Consider the following 16332-nt stretch of genomic DNA (forward strand, 5'->3'; position numbering starts at 1 on the left):
CGTTTGAGACCTCTGCCATGCAACCTCCACGTCACCGTCCCTGTGCTCCGCGCTTTTGCGAGCCACCTTCTGGTGTAGCATGATTAATCCTTTCTCTATCTCTGATCTTGACAGCGCTTCGCAAGAAAGAAAATGGCCGACAATGAAACAAGAGAGGGCAGCGGGGCGCCGTGCTTTGAAACGAAAAAAAAAAATGTGGCACAACGGAGCGAAAAGGCAGAGCCAGTAGAATGAGGGCGAGGGAAGTGCCATTGTTTCGTATATGACAAAGAAGACCAGAAGCGCGGGGCAAGAAGAGCCACCGTCGTTCACTACAGGCCTGCCCTGCGCGTGACCTCTCGTCTCGCCTGTACCCGAGCAAGTAAACGCTCCCGCTGTCCGTGTACAGGCAGCAGAGGCCTGTCGGGTGGTCTGCCCTCTTTCGACCACGACTGTAATTTCTCGTTTTTCGCTTTTCCACTCAACAATGTTGCCGGACCTTCTCGTAAAATCCGCGGGAAGACACTTTTTGGCACAGCTAGTTGCAAGTTCCTCCTGCCTGACTTATTCAAGGTACTCTGAGCAACAGGAATACCACAAAGGCATACACACACATCTAGCGAGCGTCGAGCAAATCTTGTATATCAATATCGATTACCCTGACACCTACTGCGCACAGGAGACGCCAAAACTGGGACCTCCGTCTGCACTTACTTAGCAATACGTAATGTAAACGCATTCCCCGAATGTGGATGGGTCGGTGCGCATACGGTGAACATAATCAACTAATAACCGGCAACTGGCCTCTGTACATAAAGTGGTATGCGTACAGCCATTTCATAAAAAAATTCATTGAACCTTTTATTTCCCGAAACCTGCGCTCTCTCTGCCTCTTTACTTCTTTTCACATGCCGCTTATGTGACACTTACGTAAATTCGCGCAGTTTGCAATTCACCCGCCAAGGCCCAAGTGCGAAATTAGGTGAGAGACCTCTGCAAGTGGTGCGTTGTATTCGATGCGCCTGTACACTGACTTAAACAAAAAGCAGAAATGTCAGGTGGGAGGCGAACTATACTTTCGACACGTACACAAACCCTAACTAGGCACGGTGCTGGTTTATAAGTATTCGGGCCAACAAAGCTGTTCGGATTTTAAAGACTGGTACTTCATCTAAATGGTTCGGAATCCAGGAAGAGACAATTCGCGGACGGCCCAATTTTTCACGAGCCTGTCGACGCCGCCGCCGTGAGACGACAGACATGGAGCGAATGGAACCCTTGTTCAGCTCCCTCCCGAGCTTGATATCAAAGCGCACCTCTAGCTCCTTCAATTCGGCGAGGCTGCTTGCAAAAACGACTCGCCCCCCCCCCCCCCCCCCTAGAAGAAAAAAAAGTCGCACAATCATCGCAGAGGCAGATCATCTAAAGACACACAGGAGACCGAGTAAGCGCGGCTCCAATCTACAGGGAGCAGAGCTCCGAAAAAGTAGTGGGGAGGGGGGGGGGGGATTGCGGATGAATGTGCAGCACGTAAAAGCAGCGGGCTAGACAGGAAGGGGACCAAGCAAGCAAAGGCTGCGCTTGGGACGACAGGTCGGCGGCTAGCACGAAGAAGAAAGCAAAAACTCGCAAAAGCCGGTTTCATTGAAGACCGCGCCGACGGAGCAGCGTAACATCTACTCCAACCCCGCTCTCCCTCGCCTCTACGGTGGCCTTCTCCCCTCCGGCAAACCTGACTGGAGGGCGAACGATTGAGCAGGCAGCGCTTTTTCTAAGCCACGCGCGACACTGGCTTCGATGTGCCGGCTTCTTCGCCCTCTCTCCGTACGCTCCTAGGAGAAGAAACCGAAAGCGATCAATAATGTTCAAAGAACAATTATCATGATATAAAGCTTGGGAAACACGGCCTGTCGTCAAGAAAACTTGGCGTATCGCGATGGGGGCCAATGCGACGACGGGAGATGTTTGTCTTCGCTGAAGCCACGGAACGAGTGTAGCCGCACAACGGAAGCAATGTCCGAAGAGAGAGTGTAATCCGAACGAAGTAGTACCCGCCTGATAGGAACGATGGATTGCGATATGACACTGACATGTCACAACGCGCTTGAGTCGCGTGAAACCCTCTCATTGACGGTCGATTAGGCGAGCTCACCACACTTCCGATTTCTTTTGGAAATCACAGCTTGACGACAGATTTATAAACAGCCGGGGCCAGGTTGTGGCACTATCGGCACAAAATGGAAAGCTCTTTCTCTGTTTTAAAGATACGTTTGTAATGCTGTTGAGAATGTGTCAACTGGTGGCCTTTAGGGACTTCTTCGACGTCATTGAGTGCACGTCGATTTACCAAAAATATTTTAAGAAAAAAAAAAAGAAAGAAGACGCGCTTGCAATGAATAATTTGACTGACTGCTTGCGATGAATCGAAAGAACGCTCAGAATCGTTGACAAGCATTCCAGAAATGTAAAAATTTATGCGGCGTGCCTAAAGTTTCAGGTAGCGCAAAAATTATTTGACACATGACATGGGAAGGGACAATACTTTTGTCCGAAGTTTTCCAGCTTTAGATGGATTCAAGAAATAGTAGAATGCCACTAGTTAAAACGAGCGTAACATTGTGATTTTAGCGCTACAAAACACGTACACATGTAAGAGACAGAGGACAGACAGAAATACGAGCACCGATGCCTAGAAATCCAAAAAGCGGTTGCTCTGACATTTCTCGCTCATCTTGTTGGTCTTTGAAGTATCTTGTTCTGAACGATTCTTTTCGTAATAGAACTGCCACGCATGAATGTGGTTGTATCGAAGTCTTGTGAGATGTATACGCGCATGTGGTTGACTCGAAATGTGGCCAAGCCATTCAAACACTTACAGCATAAGAAGGCGATCAAAGCCAAACGGCTAGGCTAAAAATTAACCCATTCGTCACATCATCATTACGTACACGCAAGTGGCTAAGCGGCTTGGAGTTGGGGAAATGACAAAGTGACGTTGTAATGGCAATGGACCTTGGAACCAGCCGCTAACGACCCGTTGTTATCAGTTCACGAAAACGGGCCCAGCGTTATGTCAATATTCCAAGCGCGGTAGTCGTACAATAATCAGCACCACAGTGAAACGTAAAGGTAATTGAAGTTTCATTTGTTACAACCGACAGGTAGGTCTCCAATAACTCACAAAGCACGAAACATTTCGCCAGCGACTAGACGATTCAAAACAGTTTCAATTCGGTCGTGAAATCACGACGCATTTCTTCGCCCTACAATGTGCGAGAATGCGAACCGTTGTAAGTTGACGCGATTTTCGCCAGGTGAGGGGGGTTCAGCAGCTCGTTATGAAAAGGACTGAGGTTTCGTAAAAACAGTTGGTCGATTAGCGAGACACACTGCGAGGGTTTAGCTCGAGCAGCTGTTTCGTACGCAATGACTCTTAAAGACAAGAGTCGCGGCTCAGTCCCTGACCAACGGTTACTGCTACCGATTTAAAGAGAGTCCTTTTAAAGTCACCTGCCGCTGCGAACTTTGTCCCCAAAGGCGAGCGTCTGCTGACGCCAACCCCGAGGAGTCCATTTAAGAAGACCAGCGTAGCGTGACAGCCGCGGCCAGACCAGCGGACCGTGACGGCAAGGGGACTTGCCTTTTTCTTCCAAGACGCCGTGGACAGTGGCGATCAGCCTTGCAGCGACGCCGAAGACGACAACAGTCCGGAAGAATAAATCCATCGTAGCGATCCGGTGAATCGTGGGCACGTTGGATCCACACACTGTCACGGACGACGCATGCTCACACCTGACGGGCACGAGACACCGTTGAAAATCGCCGCCGCCGCCGACTCGCGCTCACAAGACACTTCTCCCATCCGCGCGCCGCGAATCAACGCGTACTTTTCTCCGCACGTTGCCACTTTCGTCAACAGGCGGCGCAACAAACGGCGCTCGACCTTAGCTCCGCAGTACAGACAGCGGCAAACTCCCATTGGCCGATGTGTAAAACTTCTTACAACACTTTTGTCTCAAAAACTACAAAAAATAACTAATAAAAACACAATGCCTAAACCAAGAAACAAAACATTTGTTTTTTTGAGTATTTTTTCATTTGCTACGTAAGTTTTAGAACATAAAAAAGTTGTTTGCTTCAAAATGTTTACTAGCGCCACCTCACACTTTCAAAAGCTTCCTACAAAAACTTTGAAAAAACTTTGTGTGTTATTAAAAGTACTTTTTACTTTACAAATACTTGACTAAATTGTTTTATGTTGTATTAATTTATTAGGAAAGAACAACTTTCAAGCTTATTTGTTGGCGCAGGCAGAAGTTGTAAAAAATACAAACTTCACATCCTTAAATAAACAAACTCTAACCTACTATATAAGCTGAGCTCAAAAATACAATATCTATTTATATTACGAATGCTTATTGTTGCATAACTTCACAGCTATTTTACATTTTACGAGTTAGGTAGTGCACAAGATCGTCACTAGGTGTTAAAATGTCAAAAAAGTTTTTTGTGTGTTCATCCGCGCACAAATGCCAACCAACTTTCCAAGTTTACTTCGCTAAATTTGGTGTATTGGCCTTAGTAAGTCAATAAAATATTTAATAGTTTTTATTGACTGAAATAAAATTTACAATTGTTTGTCAAAAGTGTCGCAGTAGAGAAACGTCGACTGCACTATTTTTCGACGGAGCACGCTGTCACACTCTTTTCGGCTTCACTGCTCGTCGAACATGGTAAGCATGGCGCTCCGCTCTTCGCAATTTTTGACTGTTAAAATATTTCTAAGGTGTGAAATCGGATCGGAATTTGACGTACTGCTCAGTATGTAAGTGCGGAACTCGTAACGGTGCACGAAGCTGCCTGAAAACAACGTTAGTGCATGGAAATAGACATTTGTATTAGGCTTAGGCGACACCATGTGTTGCAGGGTTGGCACCGGCACATCTCACGTCTCGGGAGTTCCAGCACTTGTTCGCATTGCGAAAGCAAAGTTAATGCGTTATTGATGAAATTGTTGTCAGTTCTGCGAGTACTTTCCTGCATGTCTACGCGAGTCTCGTGTCTCTCGCGAAGTTTGCGAAGCCGCAAGTGCCTGTTGCATGCAGGAAAAGCCAGGGCTGTTTTTTCACTGTTTCAGCATTTAATCTGAATTTCTTTGTTCGTGAACAGAGATAGATATTGCAGTGCAACAACCTAACCTAATTGTGTTGTAACGCGGGTAACGCACATGAGATCACGAATGCGATTTTACCGTGCGACTACGCTTGACCCTTTCTGCCCAGACGTCCAAGAGGCGCAACAACGGGCGCTCCAAGCACGGCCGCGGGCACGTAAAGCCCGTCCGGTGCACCAACTGTGCGCGCTGCGTGCCCAAAGACAAGGCGATCAAGAAGTTCGTCATCCGCAACATCGTGGAGGCGGCCGCCGTGCGAGACATCACGGTGGCCAGCGTGTACGAGTCGTACCCGCTGCCCAAGCTGTACGCCAAGCTTCACTACTGCGTCTCCTGCGCCATTCACTCCAAGATCGTGCGCAACAGGTCCAAGGAGGCACGCAAGGACCGCGCACCGCCCCCGAGGTTCCCCAGGGCCACGGCGGTGAGTTTTTGTTCCACACATTTGTGCCCGCCGTTTTTCCGAGGGGCTCGTTTATATTTGAGCCACGTGATTGCAAAAACGTCCACAGGTGGATTAATTGGTGCTTCATATTTGTTCAGCAGACTGGTAGCGTGGAGACGACAGACACAACTGGTTTAATAGCCCGTCACAAGACCACATTTATATGCAGAAGTGTGCATGTCATGATAATATTTTGGACATGCACACATTTTTGTTTAAATTTGTTCTTCTTTGGTGAAAACAAACAAGCGTTAGAGAGCACTCCACTCGTTTTGTGTAGATCTCTTTCCATTATCTGTTTTCATGCTCCCAGCCTATTGAACAAGGGCAGCCAGGTGAACCAGACAATTAGGCCAGGAGGAGCATAAGGGACACTGTTTTATCTAAATGTAATATTCTAATTATGACATATATTGAAGCGGGCAAAAGAAGGTCAGTGGGATTCTATGTGCATTACAGTTAAAGATAATTAAAGCCTCCTATCATATCTCTAGTGTAATTGTCTGATTCATGTGGTGTACTGTCCTCTGATGTTCCATGGGACATGTAATGGCGAGAAGAAAATCTTTGATGTGCAAGTTAACAGACAGCTGCTATTCTTACGATTTAGAAAGGTTGACCAATTGAAGGCTGCACATGCATCGTACCACTTTTGGTTCACAGCTGCAGCCTGTTGTAGCGTAGCTGTTTACCTTGTCAAGTAAACTTTTTGTTTACAGACAATGCAAACTCCAACAACTTGGACTGCTTCACTATAACTAGATTTTACAAGTTAAACGCGTGGTACATACCTAGTATGAAAGCACTGCTTATTACACTTCGCGATGCATAGCTCGGTTTGCTATGTCACTATCAGATGCCTAAGCCAACATGCAGGTATTGAAACTTTGAAACAGCTTCTGATGTTAATTGGTATGGTTGACAGAACTCCGTCTGTATTTAATTGCCAGTAGTAGTTGTGTAATGCATGTGACATTCAGTGTGGAGTTTGGTGCCACACAGCTTAACTACTGCATTTAATGTGTAGGCTTGAATTATTCTCAAGAATATAGGCTAATTCAGTTTTGTTTTCCCCACCGTTTTAACTTCAAAACCAGAAACATGTATATATTCTTGAACCTGTTGTGCTTGTGACAGTTCACCTTTGCTGCTTTATACCCACTAGTACTTCTTGTGTAGCATGTTGGTCAATGTGGAAGTCTTGAATAAATCTCCGTGTTCTATTGCAGGACCTGGCACGTGGGCCCAATGCACCGCGTGTGGCTGTCAAATAGTGTGTGAATAAAAAAAAGTCTTGTTCACTTGCAAACTAGTTGATTTGTGTTTGAGTATTCTTCGAACAGCACTCAAAGCCATCCACTGTGGTAGCTTCGTGACTAAAGTGTTTTGCTGCTAAGTGCAAGAGTACGAATTCAGTTCTTGTTCAGGGAGGCTTAATTTCAATGGGAGCGAAATGCAGCTGCAACAATGATTGTATAAATTAAAAAGGAAAAAACAAGTATTTCAGCTTTATCTAAATGTGCTGCAGTGGTATCACAAGCTTGTCACGATTTTCTTGGAAGATTTTCAGAATTTAAATTATTAAAGTGAGAACCTTATAATCATTCACTGTACTCAGACCGGTAAGAACCCACACGTGCAGTCTCGTGATTTGCTGGGGAGACTTCCACATGAAAGCTGTCTGGCAGATTCTATGGGCACAACTGCAAATCTCCCAAAAAGTGCTAGTGCCACGGTGAAGTAAGGTTACTGTACTGCTTAGGAATGGATCACATAAGAATCTTTGGGTTGGCTTCTTGGTGACATATTGTGGCAGTGTGGCGTCACTGAAAAAGGGCAATTTACAATGTCCTAGCAGACGTGCCATCTGCTCGTGGTACACAACGATAAGTGCATCATTTCGTGATTCTGACTGATGTGCATGCAGGATGCACAGTTTGCACTATGAGAAACTGTTAATTTGTTGGAATAACTTCCATTGTGGTGGGGCTGGCTTGCTGATGCTCAGCAACGGAAACAACAAAAGTAGAAAATGGCTTATACGTGTTGGCTGATTTCGGTGTGAGGAGACTTAATACTGCACCGCAAGAAAACTAAAAACACTGTTCTGCGATCACGTGTGGCTGGAACTCTACCTGTCAACCTCAAAAATTCAGCATATCAGAGAAGTGAGTTGAGAGAAAGCCGTGGGAGAAGTAAGCTGGTGTATGCATTACTGTTTCACAGGGTCGAAGTGACATAAATGAACAACTGCCAGAGTACAGTTTGTGACATAAATATCAAAGTGGTACTATTATACAACACTTGCATAATCAAAGGATAAAATGCGACACCAGTGTACTGTGGCTCGAACGGCCATCTTCATCGGCTGCCTATCAGTCATGGTGCTCAGGTGTGTGTGCATGCCCATGCGCTTTCTTTCTCCTAACCACGGACCACGCTGCATGAGGAACAAAACGCTTAGGCATGCACTTGAGTGCCCCATAATTTTGAGGCTGACAGGTAGAGTTCCAGCCACACATGCCACTTGGAGGGAATGCGGGTGCATAAGAGCACACTGTCAGAACAAGCAACAGAAGGCAAAACTAAGTGTGGCAGCTTGGGCTAGTTGGTATGGCATGACGATAGTTATAGCGCGAGAACAAAAGGACACGAAAGACACGAGCGTATCCTTCTTGTCTCTGTGTCGTCGTTTTGTTCTCGCGCTATAACTATCGTCATGCACAACTAAGCTCACATCTGCGCAGCCAATTTAGTCATGCATCACGATATGTTGACATAGATTCTTCATACAAGCCGAGCAGGCCCAGTACTTGACATGCACTCATTTAGATATGTTAGGGGAGTAGATTGAGTGGCACAGTCTGGTCTTGCAGTTGTAGTTTAGCTTTCCATTCTAACTATACACCTTTTTGCTGCAGGGGTTAAAAAATGCCGCCATAATGGGCTGTGCACAGAAGTACTAAGGCGGGAGTCACAGCCTCCGCAGCAAATTGTCTTTTTTTTTTCTTTCTTTTTTTTTTGGGGGGGGGGGGGGGGGGTCACGCGTAGCCCAGAAAGGACTATGGCGGTGCCCAGGAAACCGTTTTTCAAGAGGTCTTGTGCAACTTAAGGAGGCAGCGACATTTGCACATCTAAGCAGCTTTGACCAACGAGCGTGCACTCGAAAACGTCAATAGCACGGTCAGCGACTTCACCATTGGGGAACATCGTCTGCTATACGAGCAGGGTCTACAGAGTCAAAGAAACCTTTCTTGCCTTAGTGGGTTCACCTATTTTTTGCTTTGTTTTACACAACAGAAAATATGCCTGCAGAATATCTAAATGTGCTTAAAAATAAAAGCAATTTTCTAAAAAAAAAAAATCAAATGTTGTTCGGTTACAAGAAAAAAGTGGGATGTATACATCGCATTGACCTATGACTTGCCTGGAAAAGTAAGACATCACCTGTGATGTGTCATGTCATGAGCGCACCAAGTTGTGTATGCCCAATTTCTCCTGACAGAAAGGGTCAAAGCAAGTGGTACACCGGGGCACTTCAAAAACCATGCAAAAAAAAAAAAAATTCTGGCACAACTCTTTTTTAACTGTGGTACACAAGGTACACTTGTGCCTGTTATGCTGTGCTAGCGACTGCCTGACCTCTTTGCATACACCAACGATTTAAATGCGGGGGCGTTGAAGATTTCGTTTCACAGAAATTCCGGCATGGCCGTCGATGCGAGATATCACTTGGTCCACGACTGAAAAATCAAGAAAGATGCAAGTAAAATAAATACAAATTTCCGGCTTCGAGTGAGGATCGAACCCAGGCTGTTTGTGTGGCAAGCTGGTGTTCTACCACATAGCCATGCGTCTCTTTGGAAGTACAATGAAAAGAACTTCCTCTGCTTGGAAATTCCGTGAAAATAACCCATACATTACAGACAGATATATGTCGTGTATACAGCATTCACAATACAACATGTAATATTGCACTAATACTGCATGGTACAAGTGTACATTGCAATCGTGCATCAGAACATGTAATTATCATTAAGACTTCGTGGTTTAAAGCTGGCTGCCCGTTACAAAAGGCATTCATGTTATTTTGTGTATTCCCGTACGCCACATAGTGGGTGCATAGTATGTGCAAAAACATTTCACTAGAATAATTTCTTATGGTTCAAAAAAGTAAAGTATGCTATCCATTACACAAAAGCTTCATTAACACAGGCCACTATCCATTGTTGCATTGCAGTAATCCACAATTTAAACTTCTCCAGTAACATCACACAACAAAAAGCATGCACTAAGTGGTTGAAGTATGCACTAGGGAGACAATATCGTTATCTCGTTGAACTCTTCGTAAAGGTGAAGCCTAGTTGTTTCCCCAATTTCAGCTCCTTTAAGTCTCTATTGTAAAGACGACTAACTGACTTATGCCTGAATGTCCGCCCCTATATAAAATTTCTGCTATTATTTAAGCAAGCCATCTCAATGAGGTGTTACCAAATGCACTGAATCCTGTAGATGTACTTATGAACTCCATCCAGGTCACGGGTATTAGCTTTTCCCCAAATCTTGTGTACTTGCGTTCTCTTTTGTTTTCCCACTGTCTAGAGCAGGGGTTGACAACTCGCGGCCTGCAGGGAAGTATTTGTATACTTTTTTGCTCTTATACTTTGTGATGACTGTCATTTCACTACATTCCTGTTTCTGTTTTCTGCGCTGTTAATGTACCACCTGCATGTACAATCTGTACGCCCACCTGCTATGGTCTCGGAATGAGACTGGCAGTATTGAAAATAAATAAATAAATCATATGGCACCCGGCACAACGTGCCTTCCTTCCCCTTGAGAAATTTGTAAACATGGGGTGGGTCCTGGAGTTGACGTTTCGACCAGCCGCCTTGTCTTTTTCAATGCCGCTGCAACGAAAAAAAAAAAGGACAAGTCCGCTTGTCGAAACATCGACACCAGTACCCTACCCTTGTCTTCGAATTTCTCATCACAAGCTTCCATCTTCCCCTTCTTAAAGTTATTTTGTATTCGCTCAGTTTGTCACTTCATATCTGCAGGTGGGCACGGCGTTTTGACCTCAAATAGGGTAAGACAGGAACAAAGAAGATCACTTCCAGTTGGCATAGGCATGTGTTACATTGGCTGCGGAGACACCGCCGGAGGGATGAACTGGTCGATGTCGCCAGGCAGAAGACGAGAGTTTATTCTGCACTTGAAATTTATATTTCTAAGCAAGACAGGTTTAGATTCCTGTCTTTACAGAATCTGCTAATGTAGAGACTTTTGTGCGTGTACTACACCGAACGAGACATTGTGTGCAGTGACTAATTGTACTATACCACAATCACCCCTCATCATACCCTCCTCTTTCTTTCCCTTTTCCCCTTATCCACGTGAGGAGTAGCAGGCCAGAAAGCCGCTTTCAAGGCCGACTTCTCCTTCTCCTTTTCATCAAACAGTCTTCTTCTTATATCACGAAAGGAAGGCAAAGAGTGCAGAGAGGGAACAAGGAGAGAGAGGAAGAAGCATGCGCATTCTGTCTTGCATTCATTTTGGCAAATGCTGTCGTTGCAACACTATGTTGGTAAATTGTAACCTTACGACATGCACAATGAAAATCAATAGGATTAGAGCACTTCAGTCCTGTATGCTTTTGTGAATGTACCAAATTATCTTTTCGCCTGCAATGTCGCCCCCCCCCCCCCTTCCCCTTCGATCTGTCATGCAACACTTGCTGTGTCAATTCAACCATGCGCCTCAAACAGTTGCCGATCTCTGGTCTAGAGCATCAATCTCACCTTTCTTTTCATTCGGCCCTTAACTTCAGGATCAATGTCTTAGCCGCAGCTTTTGGTCACATAGACTATTGGGGGTAAAAAAAGACTAAAAGGAAGCGAATCATGTAGCCATCTGCATCATGAGTTGTCTTGTGACGTAATAATGCCCACCAAGCAAGACAAAAACACGCGTACTTGTTATGCAGTTAGGCTTAGCAAGCAAATGCTTAAAAATACACTATAAAGTAAAACAATGAATTGGTTTAGATTGATAAAGTGTCCTCTGAGAACTGTAATGTCGTTAATCTACCATCGTAAGTTTGTTATTAGAGAAGAAAACGAAGGCCAAAATGTTATTTTTAAATTTCGTGCCAAAATCAGCGCGCATGACGTCACAAGTTTCAGAGTACAATTGTCGTATTTCGCCAACAAGGCTTGATGAAATTTCCCGAATATTCGTATGGCAAGTCTCTGGCTCCTTTAGCAGACACAGTGCTTCATTTTACGAATTACGAGCTATGTAAGCCTAAGTGAACACCGTCGATACTTGTGTCACGGCATTTGGTGCAGAAATTTCAAGGCAGCGTCAGTACCCGCATTTTCTTTTTGCACACTTTCTCACTTATTAAGCATCTTCCCACAGTTATTTTGGAATTGTGAATGGGTAATTCAATAATAAGAGAAAAATTGTTTTCTTCTTTAGTGTCCCTTTCAAGTAGGCTCCAACACGTTATTGGCCATTGCAGTAATCCGATTACGAAAAAATAAATCACAGCATGTCCATGGAGTGAATGACGAGTGGGGCAAAGCGTCTGTCAGTCTGTTTGTGCGACCGTTCGTCTGTCTGTCTGTCCATACGTCCAAGTATCGCCTTCTTGCATCTTTTCATCATATATTCATCATATACAAGTGCTGCCATCCAGCGGTCATTCTAAGGACTAATTGAAAACTGGCTACTACTACATACTACAAACACAGTACGCAGAGCCCACGGCGAAAGGAGCTTTGCCCCTAGAACAAAATCTACAGTAATACACTAGAACTATACTACTATACTCAAAACTAAGAAAATGAGAAAGATGCTACAAATCTAGAACTCTAGCTACCGTACACGCACTAGTACAAGAGTTTAAAAAAATTCTATAGAAAAAACGTGAGTCTAATTCAGTGTGTCACCGATACCACGTCTTGAAAACGTGTGAAGTAGTTCATCTTGGTTTTCTACATGTGCCACAACAGTAGAAAATCGCAGTGATAGTGACGTGCAGTGGCTGAGGAAGCGTTTACTGAAGTGCAACAGATTCATCCAATTATCCCTCAAAATGGTTAAGTTGTGTACGACCGTAAAATATGTACTAGTATGAAGCGTTCAAGCAAGAAATAGTAGTCCTCACACCAATTTTTAATATGTGTCCAACGTTTCGCCCCACTTTTACCACGGTTGCATGTGCCTTGTGAAACTAGTGTTTTTAAAGCTGTAGACTCAACACTTCAAATAATTTATTGGGTTTTACCTACCCAAAGCCCAAGATGATTAAGGGATGCAATGGTGGAGGGCTACAGGAATTTGGAGGACATTTAGTTCCTTAATGTGCACACGGGTCTATAGACTTTTGCCTCCACCAGGCCCAACATATGTGAAGGCCAGGTTAAACCTGGTTCAAGCAGTACTATGACAGCACGCTCATCTGTGCCAAAAAATCAATCTTCCAGTCCATAGAGTTTTCTAAATATCCACAAGAGGGAACTCTGACGCTAGTGTCTATGGGAGCTGCAACGCACAGCCATTCAGCCAGCATGGGAATGATGGGTATGACATGGATTTGCCTAGTCTTTGTACTTTATGTGCGTTCTGGCTTCGCATGGCTTGATGCTGCTTTGTCACAAAACAACAATTGGCAAATGTTCTGCAGTTGCACTTCACCACCTTAATCTTTTAGGCTTGCCACTTCAAATTGGATAATGAAGTGAAAAACTGTTAGTTCTTTACTTCAAAACAAAACCAAAACACCACAATAAACAGTGTCACAAGTGTGCACGCCGCCCGCAAGCACGTAGACTAGGCCAATCCATGTCATACCCATCATTTTTATGGTTACTGAACGATCGCAGCGCCACAGTCTCCTCCAGTGAATTTTAATAAACTCTTTTATGTTCCAGTCAACATCATGAAGGGCAAGAGGCAGTAGGGTTGTGGACAAGGGGCTTGGGAAATGAACTTTAATCTCTCCATTGATCTAGGCATACTCGTTGATAAGGCTTCACACTTTTCGAGTGGGAGGAGCAGAGAACTACTTTCTATATCACTGTATGTAATTGTGCCTTCATCAGGTCTTTCATTACAGAGTCCACGTGCCTCCACACCACCTGCCACACAGAAGTTCTCACAGCATAAGTAGAGGCATGCCGGACGTTTTGGCAGTAATGTATTAACACCACACTTCATTTATTCTGGAAGTAGACCTTTTACGATGCAGGAATTAAGATATTGTCAATGACCGACTAATGTGCCATTATGTTAAAACTTCTTCTATAGGACCCAAATTCTGAATGTAGGAACAGCGCAACCTAGAAGTAGTTACTAAGTAACTGTCTTACCAACTTGCCCAAGGTTCCACGCTTCTTCAAGACCCAAATTCAAAGCCAGACAATTAATTGACCTTATATTATTGGACAGTCATATGTTCAACTTATGTTTTCAAAACTGCAGCTTACTGGCAACAATAAAAATTGTTGTAACAAAAGTGTGTTACATCTGCATACTACACGTTTCCAATATATAATTTAGCAGCTAACAATCACTTCCTGAAGTGGCCTACAGACAGAGCATATGCCTAGTGAGCAAGTGTAAAGGATGGCAGAGAGGTACCAAAAATATGAAATATGTATGTTTTATTCCAATCATTGGATCAAGCCATCTGAATGTGGCATTATTGTACATCAGATGACAGTTTCTACGTATATGCTCTTACCATATTTACAATGCCCCCAAAATGAACGAAGAAAAATTACAGCGCGAACTCGCGACTCTTTTTTGGCTCAAAAGGAGTCTGCTCAAATTATAGGTGTCAACATTTCCACACTGCACTGAATATTGTTAAGCCATGCATCGTTGTCAGAGAGGAAACTTGACAGCATATGACGAGCATCGTGCAGCGAGGTCATTTCACATAATAGTTAAATAAAGATAAATTGAACAACTTTATGTACACAAAAGAAAGACAAAGAAGAGGTGAGGGCATATGTGAGGGAAAGTTGCGCTTCAAAGAGTCTTCCGCAACCTCAGTCGAAAAAGTGATAGCAATGAGACTGTACAAGAGGGGACCGTCGTTTCTTGCCGATCCCAGTGCAATATGAATTAATTACAGAATGGTGACACCTCCAAATCGATTTCCAACACGATTGACTCTTCTTGCACAACAACTATCAATAAGTGTTACATGCATTGTCAGCGACTTTCCTCAGAAAAAATCATGCGTCTTGTGTACTACATGAAGGGAAAAGGAGTTGAATCATCAGTAGCACAATTCATACAGGCACAGTTGTTCTGAATTAGCAGCAACTACAGAAACAAGATGTGTTAGAATGTTCACCTTTGGGTTTTGTAAGGTCATGAGACAACAAGAAAATCCGATAATGAAGAAAGAAACGAGCTAAAATCATGCAAGAAATAAATGGGAGGCAAGTCCATCACGTTATGGCAGCACAGAACCAGTTCATCACAAAAGCTTAACTTTCAATTCCCCACCATGAATAGGTGAAAATCACTGGTATGAACAAATGATTTGAAGCCAAAGAAATAGGGACGCTTTGACCTGTCCAAAGTGTATGGCATCCCCGCTGAATCCATTCACACTGGCCTGCAAAGTGCAAATCGGCCGCTAAAGCTGTACTCGCACAAAACAGCTCCCAGCAACTGTAATCTATCTGATGAACTGTTTCCTGGGAAAAGCAGTACAGGACCAAGTGTTCATTCACTTGTGCAGGCCTACAGATAAGCACTTTAGGTAGACTCCGCCGCTTCGACAATAGCTTGAAACCTCTGGCTGCCTGCCAGTGGCCTGCCAGTGGCCTGCCAGTGGTGTAACGCCACTGTTACAGGACTTGACGGGCCAGGCACTTGTGCCCAATGCACTTCCTTACAACCGACTGTTTTGCCTGGAAGTTTCCGGCAATTGTGCGACACTTATCACATTGTGACACATGGGAAGAGTAATGCTGCCTGGCAGTCTAGTGGTCCCTGGATTAGAGCCTCGAAGACAGTCAAAGGATGACAGAAGTCAGCCTTGGTAACGCTGGCCAGCAGTATTCAGCGTCATGTCGGCCACCCTTCATTTACTTGCAGTTTGCCTCTCTGTGCATAATCAATGGCGCACTACTCGTCCTTGGGGGAGACAGTCTTGTCCTTCCGGTAGACGGGGCCATATTTGGCCATGTACTTCTGGATGAACTCTTTTGCCTTGTGCTTCACATTGTCGTTGCACTCCAAGTCTTCGACGTTCTTGCAGTGCTTCAGCTCCTTGGCCATCACGAAGTGTGTGAGCTGAGAAGAAAATAGACAAGAGCGTATTGCCAGCTATTTGTACCATCAATAAGCCTGAAGTGCGTGCCAATTCTCGTGAGCTAAATGAAACCTGCTAGCAAAAGCACACTTGCCAACACATGCCACTGTCTAACAAGCTGTCACAGAGCAGGGCAATCCCTTCTATACAAGAATTCAAATGAGATCATTAAAACAGTATTAAGGTTGAGTTGTTGCATCCTCTTGCTCCTGATTAAAGAATAGAACATAAATGCACAAAATATTCACAGAAAGCCCATGACCATGATAGCCCTCTAAGCTAGCAAGTTCTTTAATGAAGCTGCCATAAAAAAACTTTGCACTGCATGTCACCTAATGCAGAAATTTGACAAAAATGAGCTCAAATTAAAAGGTTTACCACTACTGAACTAAT

General features: G+C 44.3%; 2 protein-coding genes across 8 annotated transcripts in view; one reads left to right on the plus strand and one right to left on the minus strand.

Moving 5' to 3' along the window:
• Window positions 1-4557: 4557 nt before the first annotated feature.
• Window positions 4558-6909, plus strand: LOC142763674 (small ribosomal subunit protein eS26-like). Its single transcript, XM_075865156.1, has 3 exons — window positions 4558-4712; window positions 5262-5576; window positions 6827-6909. Exons 1-3 carry the CDS (start codon window positions 4710-4712, stop codon window positions 6869-6871), a joined length of 363 nt encoding a protein of 120 aa, XP_075721271.1. The 5' UTR covers window positions 4558-4709; the 3' UTR covers window positions 6872-6909.
• A 7343-nt stretch (window positions 6910-14252) lies between these two features.
• The window catches only part of LOC142763602 (uncharacterized), a 122345-nt gene continuing 120265 nt past the window's right edge, over window positions 14253-16332 (minus strand). For all 7 annotated transcript variants that reach the window (XM_075865154.1, XM_075865153.1, XM_075865155.1 and 4 more), the window contains one exon: window positions 14253-15920. In XM_075865154.1, the coding sequence (XP_075721269.1) occupies window positions 15753-15920 (168 nt within the window). In that variant the 3' untranslated portion in view covers window positions 14253-15752. The remainder of the gene's footprint in view (window positions 15921-16332) is intronic.

Source organism: Rhipicephalus microplus, chromosome 1 (assembly GCF_043290135.1).
Source record: "Rhipicephalus microplus isolate Deutch F79 chromosome 1, USDA_Rmic, whole genome shotgun sequence".
Taxonomy (NCBI): Eukaryota; Metazoa; Arthropoda; class Arachnida; order Ixodida; family Ixodidae; genus Rhipicephalus; species Rhipicephalus microplus.

Bases quoted from the DNA above. Each gene is read 5' to 3' on its own strand.
- LOC142763674 (XM_075865156.1), top strand. The intron at 5,577-6,826 runs GTGAGTTTTTGT...GTTCTATTGCAG, and splicing joins GGTTCCCCAGGGCCACGGCG to GACCTGGCACGTGGGCCCAA.